This window comes from Microtus ochrogaster, chromosome 4 (assembly GCF_000317375.1).
Source record: "Microtus ochrogaster isolate Prairie Vole_2 chromosome 4, MicOch1.0, whole genome shotgun sequence".
Classification (NCBI taxonomy): Eukaryota; Metazoa; Chordata; class Mammalia; order Rodentia; family Cricetidae; genus Microtus; species Microtus ochrogaster.
Window position 1 is genome coordinate 81921157 of NC_022011.1, and position 19077 is coordinate 81940233.

Here is a 19077-nt window from a genome sequence, read left to right on the forward strand (position 1 = left end):
TTCTACTGTTAAGAGTTTTATGAAAAAAAACATGCCAAGATTTGGGGAAAATGGGGGAAGGAAAGGGGAGAGATGGAATGTTTTGTTTACAGTGTTTGGGGGTTCTTTTTTTTTTTTAAACCAAATTCCTCTCCTGGTGTATTCATTTTCTGCTTTGAGATTTTGAGATTAAACTCTACCATAGCCCTCAGCCCAGTGGATGACCGCTAGGAGTTAACTCTATTTGAAATTTGATGGCTCCCGCCCGATATTGAGTGTTCTCATATTGTCTGCTTTTCTAATATCCATTTCTCAGACACGAGGCCAAAAGAAAGGATGTATTACTTATCTCATTTTACACAGAAGAGTGATTGAGGCCGGGAGGACCAAGGAAAACACTGGCGAGTCTGAATCTACTGCCAGGAAGGGCCTGTCATAGGGACGTAGCTATTGGCAGTCTGTGTTCTGGTTGCCTCACCTGTATGTAAGCCATCACTGGAGACCAGACTGGCAGGCTTAGTGTTAGCTGCCCTTGCAGACAATCTCACTGGGCCAGTGAACATTCAGAGAAAGGCTTCTTGGGTTTCTGGCCAAAAACAATGGAAATATTTAAGACAGAACAGGAAGCCTCTAAGCCCAGTTTCTAGGACTAACCATCTGGGGATGGTAAGGAAAGTGAAGAACTCAAGGATAAACCTGAGATGAGTCTGCAGTCACAAAGGTGGGGGCTGTGATGGCATCATCAGCATTTGGACCAGTCTGGAACTTACCCTGCCAATAGGTTTTTTTTTTTTTTAATGTCAGTGAATACCAGTCTTTGTTATTTAGAATGAATTCTGACTGAAGCTAAAAGGATCCTAAGTGATAAATGGGCTATATTTAAATGTATAGAATTTTAAATACAGCAGTAATTTTAGTTCAATATTTTCTATTAGCATACTAATTTTCTTTGGCTGAGTATCAGGACAAATTTTATGCTTTTGATATGAAAGTAATTTATTTAGTTTCCCGAATTAAAAAGGCAAAATGGAATATAGATGTGCTACTAAGTTCTAGCTAAAACTGCCTTTTTATGTATCTTGTTCCTATATAGAAACAAACATAACAGGGTCTCGTTCTGAGAAGACAGTGTCCCCATCAGTCATGGCTCTGTGAACCTGATCAGGAAATGTTGTCTTTATGAATTGGCTGGGGCTCTCAGTGGGAATGCATATCAAAGCTTGTTTCTGTTGCAGACAGAAGATTAATAAAGCAGTTAAGTTCATAGTCTTTAGATGAAGTGAGCTTTCGGGGACATTCTTTAGATTTATTTTTAAGACTTATTCTTATTATTTCTAATTATGTGCATTTGTATGTCTGCATATGGGTATGTGCAAACTAGTGTGGGTACCCATGGAGGTCAAAGGCATTGGATACCCCTGGAGCTGGGGTTCCAGGCTGTTGTGAACTGCCCAGTGTGGGTGCTGGGAACTGAACTTGAGTTCTCTGGAACAGCAGTTGTGTTCTTAAGTTCTCAGCCATCTCCCCAGGTCCTCTTTAGATTTCTAAAAGGAAAAATTGCCAACTTCAATTTCCTGGAAGCTGAATACATTGTAACCCCTATTTAATTCTGGGAAAGTCTGTCTGTCTGTCGCCCTCAGAACACTTCCCCTCGGCAGTCATGCAGCTTGAGGATTTCTTCCTGGAAAGGAAATGTTGATTTGCTGCTATGAACGTGATGCCTTGATTTGAAGGAAACAACCGTCTTGGAAGATAAGCAGCAAAGTTCCTCAAAGACATTTTCTCAGCTCATATCAGTATTGTGGGGTGTGGCCTCTTCAACCTGCTTCTTCTGGTAGGAGAGCTGAGATTAGGCAGTTTACAAAGGTGCTCCCAATTTCACCCAGTGTTAACAGAAAGTGTGAACCCAAGTCAGTGCAGACCCTGCCTTTGAAACTTGAAAGGCGAATCCTAAGAGGCAGGGGCTTCTAAAGGCAGAAATTCTGAAAATCAACGAAGGAAAACTAGTCTAAGCAGGAAAATGAGAGATATGTAAAGATAGTGACAGCACAGTAGATGCTTCTGGAAGCCTGGAGTTAGCAGTTGCACATAAACACAGGAGCAATGTGTGTTGGTCTGAACAGGGTCACTGATTAGAGTCGGTCCAAAGGTAGGGCAGCGAGAAGTACCACAGCTAAGGTCTGCTAAACACTCCATCTGCGGCAGAAGTAGGCCTGACGTCTTACGTTAGCCCATTCCACCCTTGGCTTTGAAGCTAACCAAAGAGCATCTATGCAGACAGCTCACGTGTGAACCTGGCCATCCCATTCTAGAGCCTGAGCACCCATCTGAGAAAAGGACAGTGGCCAGAGTGTTGAACTGCTCCCCAGGGCATACAGGCAGCAAAGAGGCCCCAGGTCAGAGAGGGAAGAGCAAGTGTTCTGAAGCCAGAAGGTCATGTGGAAGGTCCACAGCTTCCCAACCACATGGGCAATTATGTGTAACCCCGAGGTGACCCTCGGTATAATAGGAGGAATTATCCCTGCCCTCCCCACTCTCCAGCGTGTCGTGAAGATCAAATGGGGCTCTGTGTGTGAACGCACATTATAAACCTTGGCATCCCATTAAATACCTCCATGGCGAGCATGCCATCGTGAGAGGAGTTTGGCACCGGGCAAGGCCGGCTAAAGCTTTGCCTCCTCGGGGGGCAGGTGACCCCCAAAGTTTGTTTTTAGGTTGCAAGCAGAGATCTTGTATGCAAAGCAGGGTTTTCGAAAACAACAACATTGAGGAGTATCAGTCTGAATGTTGATAAGTGTTTTATAAATAGCTGCATAATTAGCATGTACTTACTGCAAAAAGTATACATAATATTTTATTCCCTGTTGTAGGCTGTAATGAATCTGCTGTCTCCACATCCTAGGAGGTTTTCACTTACTTTCCCTGTGATAATTTTAATACATGGCACCATTATTAGCTGAATTAAGAATAAGTAAATGAGCAGTTAAAAAAAATACAGAAAAATTACAGGTGCCTGTGGTGAGTAAGATAATAACTAGGTAAAAATATATGAAATAATTACAGTGTTTGAACGGCAGAGCCGGCGTGAGGAAAATGACTCAATGGAACATCAAGCCTGCTGTCTGGAAGAGTAAAAAGAGTGCGGCCTGCCTTCCGGCCTGCACCTCTTCCGTTCTCAACCCTGAGCACACACTGGGTCTTTCCGCAGCCCTAGGACCCGGTGCCGAACCAGCTGGTCCTCTCCCATGGAGACAGCCACCCTGAGGGCTTTCTTGTCATCTTGTAGATTCGGCAACCGATACTGAAAGTTCCCATTTAAGAGATGGGCCAGATGTTTTGACATCTGCGTGGACTTCCTGTACCTGGTAGCATTGAAATCACTGGGAACTGATTTAGAAACAGCTCTATGAGCTGTGTTTGACATCTTCGCGGAGAAAGATTTCAGGTCATTTGGATAAAAGTCTGGAGAAGCTGTGGTATTTTTGAAGTAATTTTTTTGGGGAAAGTACATTCTGTGTTGGTATTTTCAAATGGTGCATTGACTTAAGATAGTTACCCAACCAGCGTTTTGAGTCTCTTTTGGGCCTAGTCCCCAAATAGTAAATGTGGAGATCCACTGTGACTTTAAAACCTGGACCTGGCTCTTAAGGGTTCAGACTCGGTGCTCCTGCCTGCAGCACACTTCCCTTTAGAGAGAAGGCTGAGGCCGGAACTGGAATAGCTGGTAGATGTGACAGGGTTGGCTTAGTCATGGCGACGCTGACAGCAATGAACACAGTATAGATGTTAGTTCAGACATTAGCAGCTCCTGCCTCCCTGACTCAGTTTACCCAAGCAAGCAGTAGCACTTGTACTTTTATTTTTTGTATGGTCTGGGCATGCTTTGAGAATTCGGGTACATTTCTCTCCATCTCCAGTGAATTTTCCTGATTCCCAACAGACTTAAATCTACTACATAGCACATGTTTGCTAAGGAAGTGAGTATCACATGAAATATTACATGGGGGAAGATTGGAGGGATGTGAGAATTTGAGCCCCAGTCCTAAGAGTTTCATTGTTAAAATCTGGGAAATCACTTAATCTTGCTCTGTCTCTTGACAGTTGAAGGAATTGCTATCAAAAGGCTATGGAAACTATAATCCCTGCCCCATCTGAAGCCAGCTGTGTATAAGTGACAAGTTTGGCCATTTAAACAATATATTTTCTTCCAGACCATCAACCCTTCTCAAATTTGGGGTAGATTTTTGTGGGAATGAACAGAAACCACTAGCTTATTACCTATGAAGTCTTCTCTGTGTCCCTTAGGGAACAGATTCCAGGCCCTGGGGAGATGGCTCAATTACCAAAATGACTACTGTGAGCACAGGAGGATGGAGTTCAGGCCCCCAGAACCCATGTAAAGCCAGGTGTGATTTGTAACCTAGCAATAGCGATAGGGTAGGAGATAGGCAGCTCTCCCGTCCCGAACAGCAGCTCCGTAGTCGTTTCCATTTTCCTTTGTATGGGGTCGCAGTCTTCAAGTGGTTCGAGATCATACTGCGTGTATAATGAAATCTTTTTAAAGAGTCTGATCAGACAGGACATAGTGTGACATTCTCTTAAAGTTGAAACGACGCGTTCAAGAATATATGCACACTTCAACAGTGTAGGGCTTTAAGAAAGATGTTTTCCATAGGCGATATCACTTAGTCCTAGCGAAGTGGAGAGAGAGAGAGGCCTGGGTTGAGGGGAGGAGTGAAGTGGGAACAGCCCGAAGTCACGATAGCTGGCGTAGAGCGAGCTCAGAGTAAGCCCAGCGTAGCAGGGGCTTTAAAACACACTCTATTGGATTTCATAATTTTACTACCTCATACTTACCAGACCCCACACTTAGCCATTCTTACTTTATCCTACTGACTCCAAAGATGAAATTTTAAAATGGAGCTCTCCAAAGCCTGGCCTAAGCCGAGTTTTTTCCTACCTCTTGAATTGAGATTCATTTCGCTGTTGCCCTAGAACACCAGACACTGGGGCAGCTACAAGGAAAAGAGCTGTATTAGCTCCCAGTTCTGGAGGCTGGAAGTTCCAGGGGGCCACATCTGCTCAGTGTCTGCCGAAGGCATCATCCCGCTCTAAGCAGAAGGGCCAGTGGCAGAATTGTAAAGAGGGAGCCAAGAAAGGAGTTCACATGCCTCACAATGGTTCACTCTAGAAAGAACCAATCCATTCCCTGAGAAGTCATACAGTCTCTCCGCAAAGACATTAACGTCCCTCAAAGACATCACCTTGTGGTGTTGTTGCGTTAGAGAATTGAAACCTACACTTGAATCTTAGTGGGAGCGTACCATATCAAAACTAGCACCACACGACACACGGGTTACTATTAAAATTAAGCAAAAGAGACCGTGTTATGCTTTATTGGTTTGTGGTCCCTCATTCTCTTTGGATCAGCCTCACGCTAGTGTCATTAAATATATCTGAAGAGAAGTTTGAATGTCTCATCTCACCTCGTTCCGCGGGTGAACAAACGGAAGTCTAGTTCCCAGTGACTCACTCCAAATCAAAGCAATTGACAGTGGGAACAGAAGGGCACAAGTCCAGATTCTCAGCCTCTGCTGAGCCAACCAGTATCTGAGTTTCGTCAGTCACTCCCAACAGTGCTGACGCCTGCCGTACACAATGGCCACACGACTTTATAACCAACGCTGTAATTCTTAAGAAAGAAAATCCGAGTTATGCATTTTTATGTATATGTGTGTGTATATACATATATTCAAGAGACCAAAGGGTTAATCAGAAAAGAAATAATTTTCACATAAAGTGATCTGTCTTCCCTCTTTTTATTGTAAGCTCAGAGAGAATTGTAGCAATACAGCTTGAGCAATTTTCTTTTTTATGAATCTCGTGCTCAATTTATGAAAGCCATTTTGCAACCCATTTACATGCAGTAAACCTTTGCTTTAAGGTCCTGTCATTCCCCTTGATCATGATTATTTATGGTTCTCTCCGAAAGGCCCTTTCTGGTTCAGCTCCGGGCCGCAGTCCTGCCACAAGGCAGTTTCCTAAGCTGCCTTTTAAGCCTCGGCCATCAGCTAGGATGGGGGCAGTCTCGTTGCTTGCGACCAGGCTGAGGAATGTGCTTTGATGGGAACAACAGTATCTGGAGTTGGGAGTCTTGGACTGGAAACCAGCGGTGCCCTGTCGCTAGGCCATCATAGCCCTTTCTGTTCCTTTCGTGTTGCTCTGCTCACTCTCAGAAAGGAAACAACGGTTCCTACACAGGTGGGAAATAGAGCTCCGCCAGGGTCCTTCCGGTGTAGTTTATGGCATAAACTATAAATTCTAGTTGTTTTAGGAACTAGGTGATGATGATATGCGCTACTATAAATCACTCAAAAAGGAAAAGTCTGTCTAAAATACTTGTATCATCCTTACACGAGTGTCAATGACAGCATGGCCCTTTACATGTGGTGGGCACTCAACAAAGTGTTGAGTTCTATTGGTGAATAAGTCAAACTTTGAGATGAAGGTCATGGCACTGGGCATGGTGTAGAGCATAGGGCAAACAGCATCAGCCCAAGCCTCACAGGGCTTGTACCGGAGGGCTGGCCATTTGTGTCCAAGCTGACAATGATGTAGGATGTGGCTCTAGGTAAGAGAAGAAGGTGTGGTACAGGAGGGTCTGGCGCCCTCATCAGGGGCTGATTATATAAAGGTGTTCTCTCCCTGATACCGAGTGAGTTGTTCTACCCCCACCTTGCTTGTTCATATGGCCATGGTCCTGGCAGGACAGGGCATCCACCCAGCAAAGTTAAATTGAAATTCATGTAAAGAAGGGGATCCTAAAGATGTAGGTACGATTATGAGACCCAACGGGATAAAGCAGAGTAGCCAGAACTAAGCTATGGGAAATCCCATTACTATCCTGAGAGGTGAAGGGCGGGGTAGAGGGCAGGCAGGGGGGATGGAGCTGAAACTAGAGCCGACAGGAATCTTTGTCAACACATTAGTCTATGTAGTCTATAGTCTAACTCCTCCGTCAGCTATCAGGGGGGAAGTGTGCAGGAGTTCCCGAGAGTGTGTATGTGTGTGCTTCAGACTCTATGATGGGAAGCCTCCTTGAGGACCAACATAGGAGATTGCAGCCGTCTACAGCTGGGGTTTGTCACTCACTCTCTGCATTGCCAGAAGCACACGGAACTGGGTGGGCAGTAGCTCTGTCTGTGGTTTCCTTGACTCCTTGGCACTTACCACGCACAGCCTTCTCAAGGCACGGAACAGGAGAGAATGGACTATGCTCTCAACAACAAGAGGCGGGTCATCCGATTGGTTCTGCAGTGGGCTGCATTGTACGGGGACCTCCTCCAAGAAGACGATGTGGCCATGGCTTTCCTGGAGGTATGTGTGTGTGTGTGGGGGGGTCATTCATTCCAAGAATATTCTCCCGTCTCATAACACAGGGTTATACAGCAAACTCTATAGAGATGCTGGGATTGCCAGCTCCCGGCATGCTTTGTTAGCATGTTCGCTGCCAGAGAGGTACTTTGATAAAAAAAACAAACAAAAAACAAAACAACCATCATCTACTTTATGGCTATTCTATTTCAGCGAGCGGTGGCATTGCAACGTGTTATCGTCTGCTCTCATTTTCTTTGTATGTTTGAAAGGCATGTAATCACATAGTGTCCAGCATTTTCCAGGCTGACTTTCCTACTTAGCTCTGTAAAGATTTTTCCATGTCAGTATGGTCTTTGTACTAGAAAGTTCTGATGACCAGCCAGTAACTACCCACAAATGTATTTATCTGTGCCGTATTGTTCCATTTTCTCCTCCTTGGAATAATTGTACAACAAATATTTTGTGCATGTAGATTTGTCATGTTCCTTCCCTTCTTAGGAGTAAGATCGCTCAGACAAACGGCAGGTGAGTCTGGCTGCTAAGAAGCAGGCTGATTTCAGGAGGAACTGTCAGGGCAGCCAGGGGGCAGTTCTGAATGGGCATTGCTTCCTTGGTCAATGCTTCTTCTTGCTCAGCTGACTTTCTTTCCTGTGGTTCACTGCAGCATGGGCTTTGGGTTTTAACCCTAGCGTAAGTAGTGCCCCAGTATCCATTGGCAGAGACCTGTGCTGCTAATAGAACAAAGTTCTGAATATTACTGGGGTTTTTTTCTACACATATCTACCCAGGATAAAGTTTCTTAACTCAGCACACTAGGAGGTAAACGACAGTAACCAGTAGGAAAATACTACCTATATTGTAATCAAAGTATTTAAATTTGATGAATTATGTATTTCTGGGATTCTCCATGTATTATTCCCAGACTGCAGTTGGTGACAGGTAACTGACACAGCGGGACATGACTTTCCCAAGAGAAGGGGACACTTGTACTCACGCTCCCCCCGCAGAACTCTCCAGGAATACTCTGGTACAGGGAGAAGACAGTGCGGTTCTGTTTCAAAATTTCCAGTCGGTTTACTCTAAAATTAATTTCCCAAAAGAACCGTGCCTCCTTTTGACTCGTGCCGTCTTTGATGCAGCATCAGGGAAAGTGGACTCTGAGGGGGCATTGTTGAAGGGGTTAGGATTTTGAAAATAAGAAATATGCTGACTTGGGGCCCCTCCCTGTAACTACCCTGGTTGTGGTGGCTGGCCATGGAGACCGCTGCTCCTGAGAGACACAGGGAACGGGTGCTGCTGGGCTGCTGTTGCTACTAGGTGGTCGGCACAGCTCTGCGGAGTCAGCTGGGATGGCAGCACAAGCCCACAGTGTGAGGACCGTGTCTGCATTTGTACCATTAACAGCCACACCCGTGGCATATTAGATAAACAGAAAATACTACAGTAATATCAAAAATAAATATTAAGTTAGACAGAGTTGGCATACGCTTTTAATCCCAGTTCTCAGGGAGGCAGAGGCAGGCAGATCTCAGTGAGTTTGAGACCAGCCTGGTCTACAGAGTGAGTTCCAGGACAGCCAGAGCTACACAGAGAAACCATGTGTTGAAAAAAAGAAAAAGAATAAATATTAAAATTCCCTGGGGATAAAAGAACAAAAAAGAAAAAAGCTTTTAAAGTGTAGATTGTAAAGTGGTCTATTCCAAAACACCACCGTTCGCGCTCCTTCACATGGTGACACATAAGTTCACTTGCGTTTTATTGTTTTAATTTTTGTTATGATAAAATGTAAATAGCATAGAATTTATTATTTTGACCAATTTAAAATATATAATTCATTGATAGTCATTTCATCACCAATATCTATTTCCAGGACCTTTTTTCATTAACAATTTCCAATGTAAATATTGACTTCCTCCTTCTTTTCTCCCGTCCTAACCTCTCCTGGCCATGAAGCTGGGGGTGCTAGCCACATTCACGGCCCAGGCTCTCTAGAGAGCCGTGCTCCGTTCCGTTCTCACTAAGATCCTGTGCCTTTGCCGATTACAGGAGTTCTATGTGTCTGTCTCAGATGACGCCCGGATGATGGCTGCCTTCAAGGAGCAGCTGCCGGAGCTGGAGAAGATCGTCAAACAAATGTAAGGAGGGGCTTTGCTCTGGGGTGCGCTTTCCCCAAGTGAGTGCCAGCCTCGTGATTAGAACATCCTCCAAAAAAGTCTTCGCCTGCAAAAGTGGCTGAGGCTGGTCTATCATTAGCCACAGTGTTCTGATTTGTGTCACAGGCCCCAGGCACAGGTGGTAGTGAGGCTGGACGAGCAGAGGGCTGGATACCTTCTGTGCGAGCAGGCTATGGGCCCCTTAGCCCACCTAGCAATAAAATAGTCCATGGGCATTTGGGTATTTGAAGACATTTACCTAGATGGGAAATTCACTCTCTGCTGCTAAAGCTGTTGATTGAAAGTATTTGCTGTTAGTGAACTGTTAGATTAAGAGAGTGAGTTAGGAGTTTGACTTTGAAAGCCAGGAGCCGGAGCATTTAACCTCGGGTCTGCTCAGAATCTGCCTGTGACAAGAGCTAATGGTTTTGCCACCTCCATGCATTTTTGGCCTCTTCCTGTGAGAAAGGGATGTCTCCCATTGCTGCCCAGAGGGATTGTGTGACTTCATTGCTTATCACAAGATGAAAGTGATGTATAAATGAAGCTAAAAGAACAGCAGCAATGTTACTCAACAGTGTGTTTTCTCTGCTTCTTGTAGCTCAGAAGATGCGAAAGCGCCACAGAAGAAGGTAAGGGGTCTCCAGAGCCCGGCTCTATCTGTAGCATTATGAACACCCAGAAGCCCCGGATTACAGTATATTGGAGTGATGTCTCCTCTGTACACACAAATCCACTTGCTTCATTCCATGGCCCTAATTGCTCCTCAGGCGCATCTTCTCGGAGTTGTTAGGGAATGTTAGTCACTCGCTCTGCCTTACGTCACTTGCGGTTATTATTTTTGCAGCACAAGGTCCTTTTGCAGCAGTTCAACACAGGTGACGAGAGGGCCCAGAAACGTCAGCCGATTCGTGGCTCTGATGAGGGTGAGCAATCTCTTGTGTGGAATTTTATAGTCAGGCTAACATCTGTCCCTGGATATCATCACCTTGAAATCACCACTACCACAAAAAAAAAAAAAAAAAAAAAAGCCCAGCTCTTGGCTCTTGGATGTGCCCCTCGGTCTCCTGATAAATTATGTTCTTGGAGTCTGGTACCCAGACAGAACTGAAATGCTTGCCCACACCTGACTGGCACTGCCTCTCCACAGTTGTCACCATCTCTTAAAAGAATGTGGGTTCTCTCAGGGCATGGTTGTCAAGATCATCACTTCTTTGAAGAACTGGTGGGAAGGCTGTGGGAACCTTATAGATTCCCAGAGCAAGGTGTAACACACACACACACACACACACACACACACACACACACACACACACACACACACACTGGTCATTAGTAAGAGCAGGGCTTCCAAGCGGGGCGTCTGCTCAGGCCCTGACCACAGACATCTAACTATTGCATTGCTTATGCTTTTCTCTAAATGCCTGTGACCCCTTTCTCACATTGTCGTCCATCTCTGAAGTCTTGTTTAAGGTGTACTGCATGGACCATACATATACCACCATCCGGGTGCCTGTAGCTGCCTCCGTGAAGGAAGTCATCAGTGCAGTGGCTGACAAACTTGGCTCTGGGGAAGGGCTGATCATAGTCAAGATGAACTCCGGAGGAGGTAACAGCCTGGATTAGCATCTTGGGCTTTTGTGAAAGAAACCATCCTGTCCAATAAGAACCATTGTTAGCTAACCATAAGTTAGCAAGGCCGTTCGTGGCTGACCCGGGAGGATGGCAGAGACATTGTGAGCTCCCTAGAATGACAGAAACATTGTGGCAAGAGGTGAACTGATCAGATGTCTGACATTCCCTGCCTCAGAGCTTCCCACAGAAAAGAGGAAGAAGAGAAGGGATTTTTGGGAGGCAGCTGTGTCTGTAACCTCTGGCGTATGTGACAGCCTGGAGCTCCTTCCTTGGAAACCATAAAAGAACTCTCTGGGCCTAAGATCCTTGAGAAAGGTGCATGGAGCTTGACCAGCTAAGGCTCTGGTGTCTGCAAACCTGAAGCTTGGGTCAGTTGAGGGCTCACTCTTTTCAAGCGACTACAATTTCCTCTTTATCTGTTAGAGCCAGCGCGCCCAGCTGCCCTCATTGCATGAGAAATACATCATTCCCCAACCTGGGACTAAAATCCCTTCCCTTGTCCCTGATTTTATCATACCTGAAATATCATTTTGTGTCATCCTGAATGCCCTGGGCAGTTGCACGTAGCAATGACAGAAAAGGGTGAATTAGACACACTCTGTGTGCGTGAGTCACTCCCAGGCCGGGAGGGGTTAAGAAGTAAATGAGCACCTGCACCCCATGCCAGCAGGGTTGGACAGTGGTCACCCACAATGCATTGAGAGGGTGCGGGAAGGAGCCAGGGTATGAATTCCCCAGGGGAGGCCTCATAGCCATTTGAGGGGCCCTTTAGGAGTGGAGTGGAGCATTTCTGCCTCATATGAAGGTAGATGATTCCAATGATTCAGGGTTTAAAGTGAATGATGGATTCTCAACACCCTGCCTTCTGTTTTTGTCCCAGTTGGTCCAGGCCCAGGATGACCAAACACTCTTCCCATAGGTGTCCTGGTAAACTGGGTATTCGCCTAAATGATATTGTTGCTGTTGACGCCTATTCCTTGATGTCCAATCTAAAATCTTAACTGCTCCCCTGCCACATACTGTCTAACCCCCTTCCCTGCTGTTCTCTGTGGCCCTTATCCCATCTCACTAACACACACACACATTCATTAACCCTCTGTGTTGACTGGAATTTTTAATTTATGCTTTATATCTCTCTATCATTTATAGTTTATCTTTCCATCATTTCTTTGTGTGTCCCCAGTGTCTGGTACATAGTAAGTACTAAATATATATTCAGTAAACTAATTTGTAAAATACAGAAAAGGGCTGAATGAGTTAATGCTGTTCCCTTCCAAATTGGAAACAAGTAAAAAAAAAAACATATATTTTTTTGCAACTAAAACCATGTGAAATCTCTGAAACATCCACCAAGGTTTTTAGCAATGCTCTTTCTCTCTCCAAAAGGCCAGGCATTGTTACCCTCAAGAAACCTAACTTGCTATCTAAACGGCTGTGCAGGTGTTATAAATAATCATGGCTGCAGAGTAGATCAGGGCAAATGGATCCTTGGGTGTCCGCACTCCTGTCGTGTGGTCATTTCCGACGGCATCCCGAACACCGTGCGGCTATCTAAAGCGCTGTCTTTTTTTTTTTTATTCAGTGGATCCCCTCACCCCTGCGTTTTATGCAAGCGCATTGCGTGTTCCAGTAATTCACCGAGCTGGCAATTTGTTGGTGTGATTAGGGCAGTGCAGCGAATCTCAGATGGATTTAATAGGCAATCTCATGCTTTTTATGTTCACAGAAAAGGTGGTGCTCAAACCTAATGATGTTTCAGTATTTACGACGCTCACCATTAATGGACGCCTGTTTGCCTGCCCGCGAGAGCAATTCGACTCACTGGTAGGTGTGAATGGCCTCCGCCTTGGAGCAGTGTGTGCAATCAGGAAACCTTGTCTGCAGCTTAATCTCACAGCCACACTGAGGCTGAAAAATCGCAACTGCGGTGTGGCTTGTTCTACACTGTGGTCTGCCGGGAAAGCCTCAGGTGCTCACTAGAGATGCTCCCAGCTGCAGATGATCTGTGGGAATTAGCCAAGCCGCACCGTTTAGTATTCGGAACCTTGGGGGTGATTCATTTCATTGAAACGTCTTTAAATTCAGTATTAGCGTTCGAAATCGGGATGCTCAGATCAGGAGGGCAGTGATTGCTTATAAGGGAAGTACCAGTCTTCGGAGACTTCTGAAAGAGGACGGGTGGCAGGGCCAGCAGCAGGTCTAGAAGGGCTTGTCCCTCAGCACACTCTCAGGACCTTCGTAGGGATACTAGAGGTCAGAGCACTTGTCCCCAGCCACCCAGAACTTCTGTGAAGAAAGCACACATTCATTTCTGCTTATCCTATAGAAATTAAGTGTGGAATTGACCAGCTATTAAAGGATATTAGAAGCCACAGGACCAGTTTTAGCTTCACAAAGTGAGTTTCCTCTGTGTCTGGACCCATGGGCTTTCCTTGATATATATATATATCAGTATGTAAGTGAGAGGTGAACCACATGAAAATTTGAAGAACGTTCCATTTCCTTAGCAGGTAGATCTTGCTGGAACTTCAGGAGGGAGTCGGGCTGGAGGGTGGACTCAGAGTCCTTGGTGGCCTTTGAGGCCCCATGGAGCTCGTTTTTCCTGCTCGGGAAACTGGTTTCTGCTTCAGGGAAGGCCACAGGTCTTTGCTCACTCATTTTTCTAGATGTGGGCTTGCCATGTAGCCCATGCTGAACCCTGGGGTTTTTGTTTTTTTTGTTTTGCTTTTTGGTTTTTTTATTTTTATTTTTTGGAGGGGGTGTTGCTTGCTTGTTTTTCAAGCAGGGTTTTTCAAAACAGGGTTTTTTTCTGTACAGCTCTAGCTATCCTAGAACTCGATCTGTAGACCAGGCTGGCCTCGAACTTAGAGATCCACCTGCCTCTGCCTCCCGAGTGCCGGGATTAAAAGGATACACCTCTGCTAGGTTTTAATCCTCATTCCTTAGTCTCCCGTGTTGTGGGATTATGGGTGTGTGCAGCCAGACCCAGTGGGACAGCTCCTTTGACCATCTTGCTTTCACTTAGGGAAGATCAAATGTGGCATGGTGCTTTTGATTTCCTAACCAAGCCCTAACCCTAGCTACCAGCCTAGGAATCTCAGCATGGAGTCACACTCCTGTCTGTGTATCCCTGAGCTCCTCGGTCACCTGCCTTCATTCCTCTCTGAATAAACATCTCTCAACAGGGAGCAATTAAGAAATGAAATGAATAACCCAGGAAACCGCATCAAGACAGAAGGGGAAAAGTGTTCCCACAAAGTGTTCCACTGGTCATGGCCATGAACCATTTATCCTTCCTCTCCCTACACATATCATGCATAGACATATAGTTTTTAAAAATTGCTACCCTCCCCTGGAGACTCACGCCTCGAACAGCCAGTGTTGCTGATGTTCTGTTGAGGGTGCTGGGTGATGTGTTTGCCACACAGTGTGCTGGGGCCTCTCTTGCCAGCTGGTTCTTGGCCGCTGTGTTGAGCCAGGAGGGTAGATAGATAGGCATGTGGAATGTCTCCAGCTCCTTGGGGGCAGACACTAACGTTTTAAGCTTCTGTTTATTGAACACAGTCCTTCGGCCTTCCAAGTTCTGGGCTCTTGCTTATCTTCCATTTTAAGGCCTGACTGGTTGGAAGGAATTTGCTTGGCAACGAGGACCCTGGACAGGAAGCTCTCAGCTGGGGGGGTGCCATGTCTCTGTGCTCACAGAGGTCGGACCTTACCTGAAGCCCTCCCTCTCAGACTTGCTGAAGCATTCCTGTGAGGATCGCCCTTCTAGAAAGAGTCGTCCAGAGGGCGACTGCAGGGCCGAATGTCGACAGAACCCTCAGATCTATCAGCACACACTTTAGTGTCTGCTAAGCACTCAGTGCTGTGCCTGCTTCTGTGGCCAACAGGACAAGTGCCCCGGAGCATTGTCCTTACGACAATGACAGTCAAATCAGGATGCGAGTAACCCAAACAGTCCGGGAGAAAATGAATTTTAGTGTTAAACTGTGTTGTCTACACCCAGTAGAGTGCCAGCGTTGATCCGACTAGAGCAGGGCTTGGATTCAGGAGATTTACTCTCTTGAAGTTTTATTTGAGTATAAATGTTAGTACAAAACCAATTACAACAGAGCTTCAGTGTACTGTAATTTGGCTCGCCTTGTATCCACTCACTGGGTTCCTTAGACTTTTATTTAGTATCTGCCACATCATTCCGTGTTCTGTGGACGTTCCTGGCTGTGGGAAAGTCTCAAAGACAAACCTTTCATAGAGCTTGTGATGACCGGTGTGTCATCAGAGAGAGCCCACTATGGCAAATTCCACCGCAGGAAGATGGAGAGTCTACAGGGCTTTCTTTTACACCCTGGAGTGATGTCCAGATGCCAGCCCAGCATCCATGACAAGAGCTCCCTGTCTTTCTTAGTATTGAAATCTCCACAGGAGTTGTCGGGTAAATTAGTCCTGTTTATCAGATACCATAAAACCTCCAGGAAACTGCTAGTGGGTAGATGGAGTCATGGAGCCTCGAGACAGAGTCGGTGAATAGAGCTGGGGGAGGGGGGGGGGCGTTGAGGGGTGGAGCAGAAGGGTTGTGCTCACAGCAGCCGCTATAGGAGGGCAGGGAGATCACAGAGAACCAGTCCGACCTAAGCCATGGTCCTAAGACCTTCTACTAAATTCCTGCCCTGGCTGAAACCATTCCCACCTGGTCCCATAAGCTACTTGCCCATCGGCGTCCGGTCTATTTGGAATCATTGCTTTCTGCCTTGTCCTCCGCACTCTGCAGAGTGACTCCATGCCCAGCTCTTAGCCTGAATGGTGCACTAACCACACTTTCTTTCCTGTGTGTGTGTAGCCCTGGAGCCGCTCTGGAAAGGAGACCTAATTTGAGAGAGGGGCCCTCCCTGTGCCAAGGACTGGGCTTACATGCTGCACTTAAATCGCTCTCATTTAATCCTCTTAACAAACCTTGGTATTAATACCCTAAGTTGCCAACTTAGGTAGTATAACCCTGATTTCCTGGAGCTGGAGACAGTCAAAAGATTAGGGGATGATTTCAAGCATGTGTTGCTATCGTGCGGTTTGTGCTCAGTCTGCTGTTTTCTGAGGCCGGCGCTAACATGGTCTATTATCTCGCCTGTGACAAAACCCCGTCTCCTGAGCTGCTACTCAGAGGCTCTTTAAAAGCTGTTATTTGGTACCTCTGTGCAATCTGTTCCTGCAAATCAAGTCTCCTGGCAGCTTCCCCACTTCCAAGCCGCCCTTGCTATCAGCCTAACATGGACCGTCCTGAGCAAGACTTCTCTCATTCACCCGCCCCCTGGCTCTTATAATCCTCCATCACACAGTGACCCCAAGTATGCAGCATCTTTCCATTCAGGTGCCTCCGCCTGCCTGTCTGGGTACCTAGTAGTCTAGTATGTCGACACTCTGTCTCCAGATGTGCAACAGCAGTCCAGCAAGTGACTGTATCCACAAGTAGCATTGCACCCATTGGTGGAGGGTGACTACTATATGGTAAGCTTGACTGCTCATCTCGTAGACTGAACTTTGCAATGCAGGTATCACCTACACCTTGACCATGTCATTTCTTTGGTGTCTAGAAAGCAGGGGCATTTGTAGAGCACAGTGGTAACGGAGATGCGGATGAAACCTGTATAATATTAGTGCTTCTAACATGAGCCCCTTTCCTGGGGCTGGAGCACACAGCCTTGGACATGCAAAGAAAGTACACAACCAGAGTTGTATCCCTAGCACCGGGACGTGAATATTTAATATCCAAATTCAGTTAGCATCATATTGGCAGACATTCTTTTCATCACTATATGCTCTCTGGCTTACAGATAAGCATTAAGGTTTTATACACTCCAGTCACACATTTTACGAAGGAAAAGACACTTTATAGTACATTTCTCCAAATACAGAGAGAGATAAGTGAACCAAATGAGAACTTCTGACCAAGAGTCTTAGCCAAAGCTGCAGAGTTTGGGCTTGGCCCAGACACGTGACTAACGTTCAGACACTCTCAGCTCAGGGAACTGGAAATCCTGCATAGTCTCAGTTCACACACTTGCCACCACTTCACCTTTCCAGGTGGTGTGCGCAGACATGGCTGTGGCAACTTGACTGCCATCACCACCAGCAGTTAAGTGGCACTGCAGGTAGACATTCAAGCTCCCATGCTAGTACTTGGCTTTATAATAGTTTCCATGATAACATAAGTGGAAGGTCTCCAAGATCATCTTCCATCCTTACCACAGAAAAGGAAGTTTCCAGGTACCTCCAAGCCCCAGGCAAAGGAGACCTGAAGTGTTTATCTAGTTATTCGTTAGCAACAAAAACTCAGGAGTCAGATACTGGGGTAAGAACCTGAAAGTGACCAGTGACCTCTATTTGGGGGGGGGGGATGGGGATGTCGTCGAGACAGGGTTTTTCTGTAGCTTTGAAGCCTATCCTGGAAACTAGCTCTTGTAGACCAAGCTGGCCTCAAACTCACAGACATCTGTCTGCCTCTGCCTCCCGAGTGCTGGGACTAAAGGCGTGCGCTACCATAGCCCGGCTAACCAGTGACCTCTCATCCCTTTCGTTCCTCCATCCAAAAGGTTGAAACCCTCTCTAAGACCCACCCTACTACTTCCTGTCTCTTTATCTGCCCGCAGTCCTCCAAAACCTCTATGGTTATTGGTCAGCTCATAGCTAGCTCCACTCTGACTCAAAACAAACTTTGTCAGACTGCAATCTAAACATCCTACAACAGAGAACCTTCCTGGGTCATCCTTTGCCAAATCTCATTTGCCATGGTTTGCAGTTGATGATGATGGTGGTGGTGATGGTGATGATGGTGATGACAAAGATGGCCTTGAAGCAAGCACAGCAAACGGCAAAGGCATTTTTAACCTCAAAACCAACATTTCAAACTATGCCTGACCGTGTTCCCCAAATCCTTTCCCCTCAAAAACTCCTGAAGGTGTTTGACACTCGGCACTTAACCCTTTTGTGATTCTGATCCAGTTTCCCACAATTATTCCCAGACTCCCTTGCCAGAACAAGAAGGCCCCACCACTGGGACAGTGGGAACTTTTGAGCTGATGAGCTCGAAGGACTTGGCGTACCAGATGACCACGTATGATTGGGAACTCTTCAACTGCGTGCACGAGGTGAGGTCATGCCGGGAGCATCCAGGGGTTTGGGGTTCCGGGAGACTCTGGATGGGGTCTGCTTGCTCCACTCAACTTGCACATCTGGGCTCTGCCATCTGGAAGCCACATGAGGACTTTTGTGAATGCCGAGCTTATAAAAATCCTCAAATATTAAAGAAAAAAATCTCTGTGATGGTATGCTATGTCTTCCAGAGTCTATTAAGCCGATAACACCTAGTTTATATTTATATATTCCACGAGCCTCATGAAGGCCCTTCAAATCTATATGACAAGTCACATCCGGGTTAGTGATTGAATTCACATCTGCTGCTCCATAGAACGCTTTCTTGACAAATAGAGGAGCCAGGCTGGCGTTTTGATTTAAAAGCCAACAAATAAGTGAAATTGTTTTCCTTTCTGTTCTAGCTGGAGCTAATCTACCACACATTTGGAAGGCATAATTTTAAAAAGACCACAGCAAACTTGGATTTGTTCCTGAGGAGATTTAATGAAATTCAGTTTTGGGTTGTCACTGAGATCTGCCTTTGTTCCCAGCTCAGCAAGCGTGTTCAGCTTTTGAAGAAGTTTATCAAGATAGCAGCTCAGTAAGTAGCCTTAACTTTGGAGGGAAAATAATAGCCTTTGAGCTGTGCTCTCACGGAATACAGCTTAAAATGAAAAGCAGGGTGGAGGAGCTGCCGGCAGCTGATTCATGTAAGAGAAGACCGTCTTCTGGCTTTCTAACGGCTAGCATCAATACGTAAATTCACATCTTGTAATACGGGTGCTGGAGTCAAAGGGGGGCTCAGTTT

General features: G+C 46.0%; 1 protein-coding gene across 4 annotated transcripts in view; it reads left to right on the plus strand.

Annotated features, from left to right (window-relative positions):
* The window catches only part of Rapgef4 (Rap guanine nucleotide exchange factor 4), a 260996-nt gene that overhangs the window by 220434 nt on the left and 21485 nt on the right, over positions 1–19077 (plus strand). For all 4 annotated transcript variants that reach the window (XM_005346569.3, XM_005346570.3, XM_026778805.1 and 1 more), the window contains 8 exons: positions 7206–7356; positions 9403–9491; positions 10111–10141; positions 10357–10435; positions 10972–11118; positions 12871–12968; positions 18158–18283; positions 18692–18870. In XM_005346569.3, coding sequence (XP_005346626.1) covers positions 7206–7356; positions 9403–9491; positions 10111–10141; positions 10357–10435; positions 10972–11118; positions 12871–12968; positions 18158–18283; positions 18692–18870 — 900 coding nt within the window. The remainder of the gene's footprint in view (positions 1–7205; positions 7357–9402; positions 9492–10110; positions 10142–10356; positions 10436–10971; positions 11119–12870; positions 12969–18157; positions 18284–18691; positions 18871–19077) is intronic.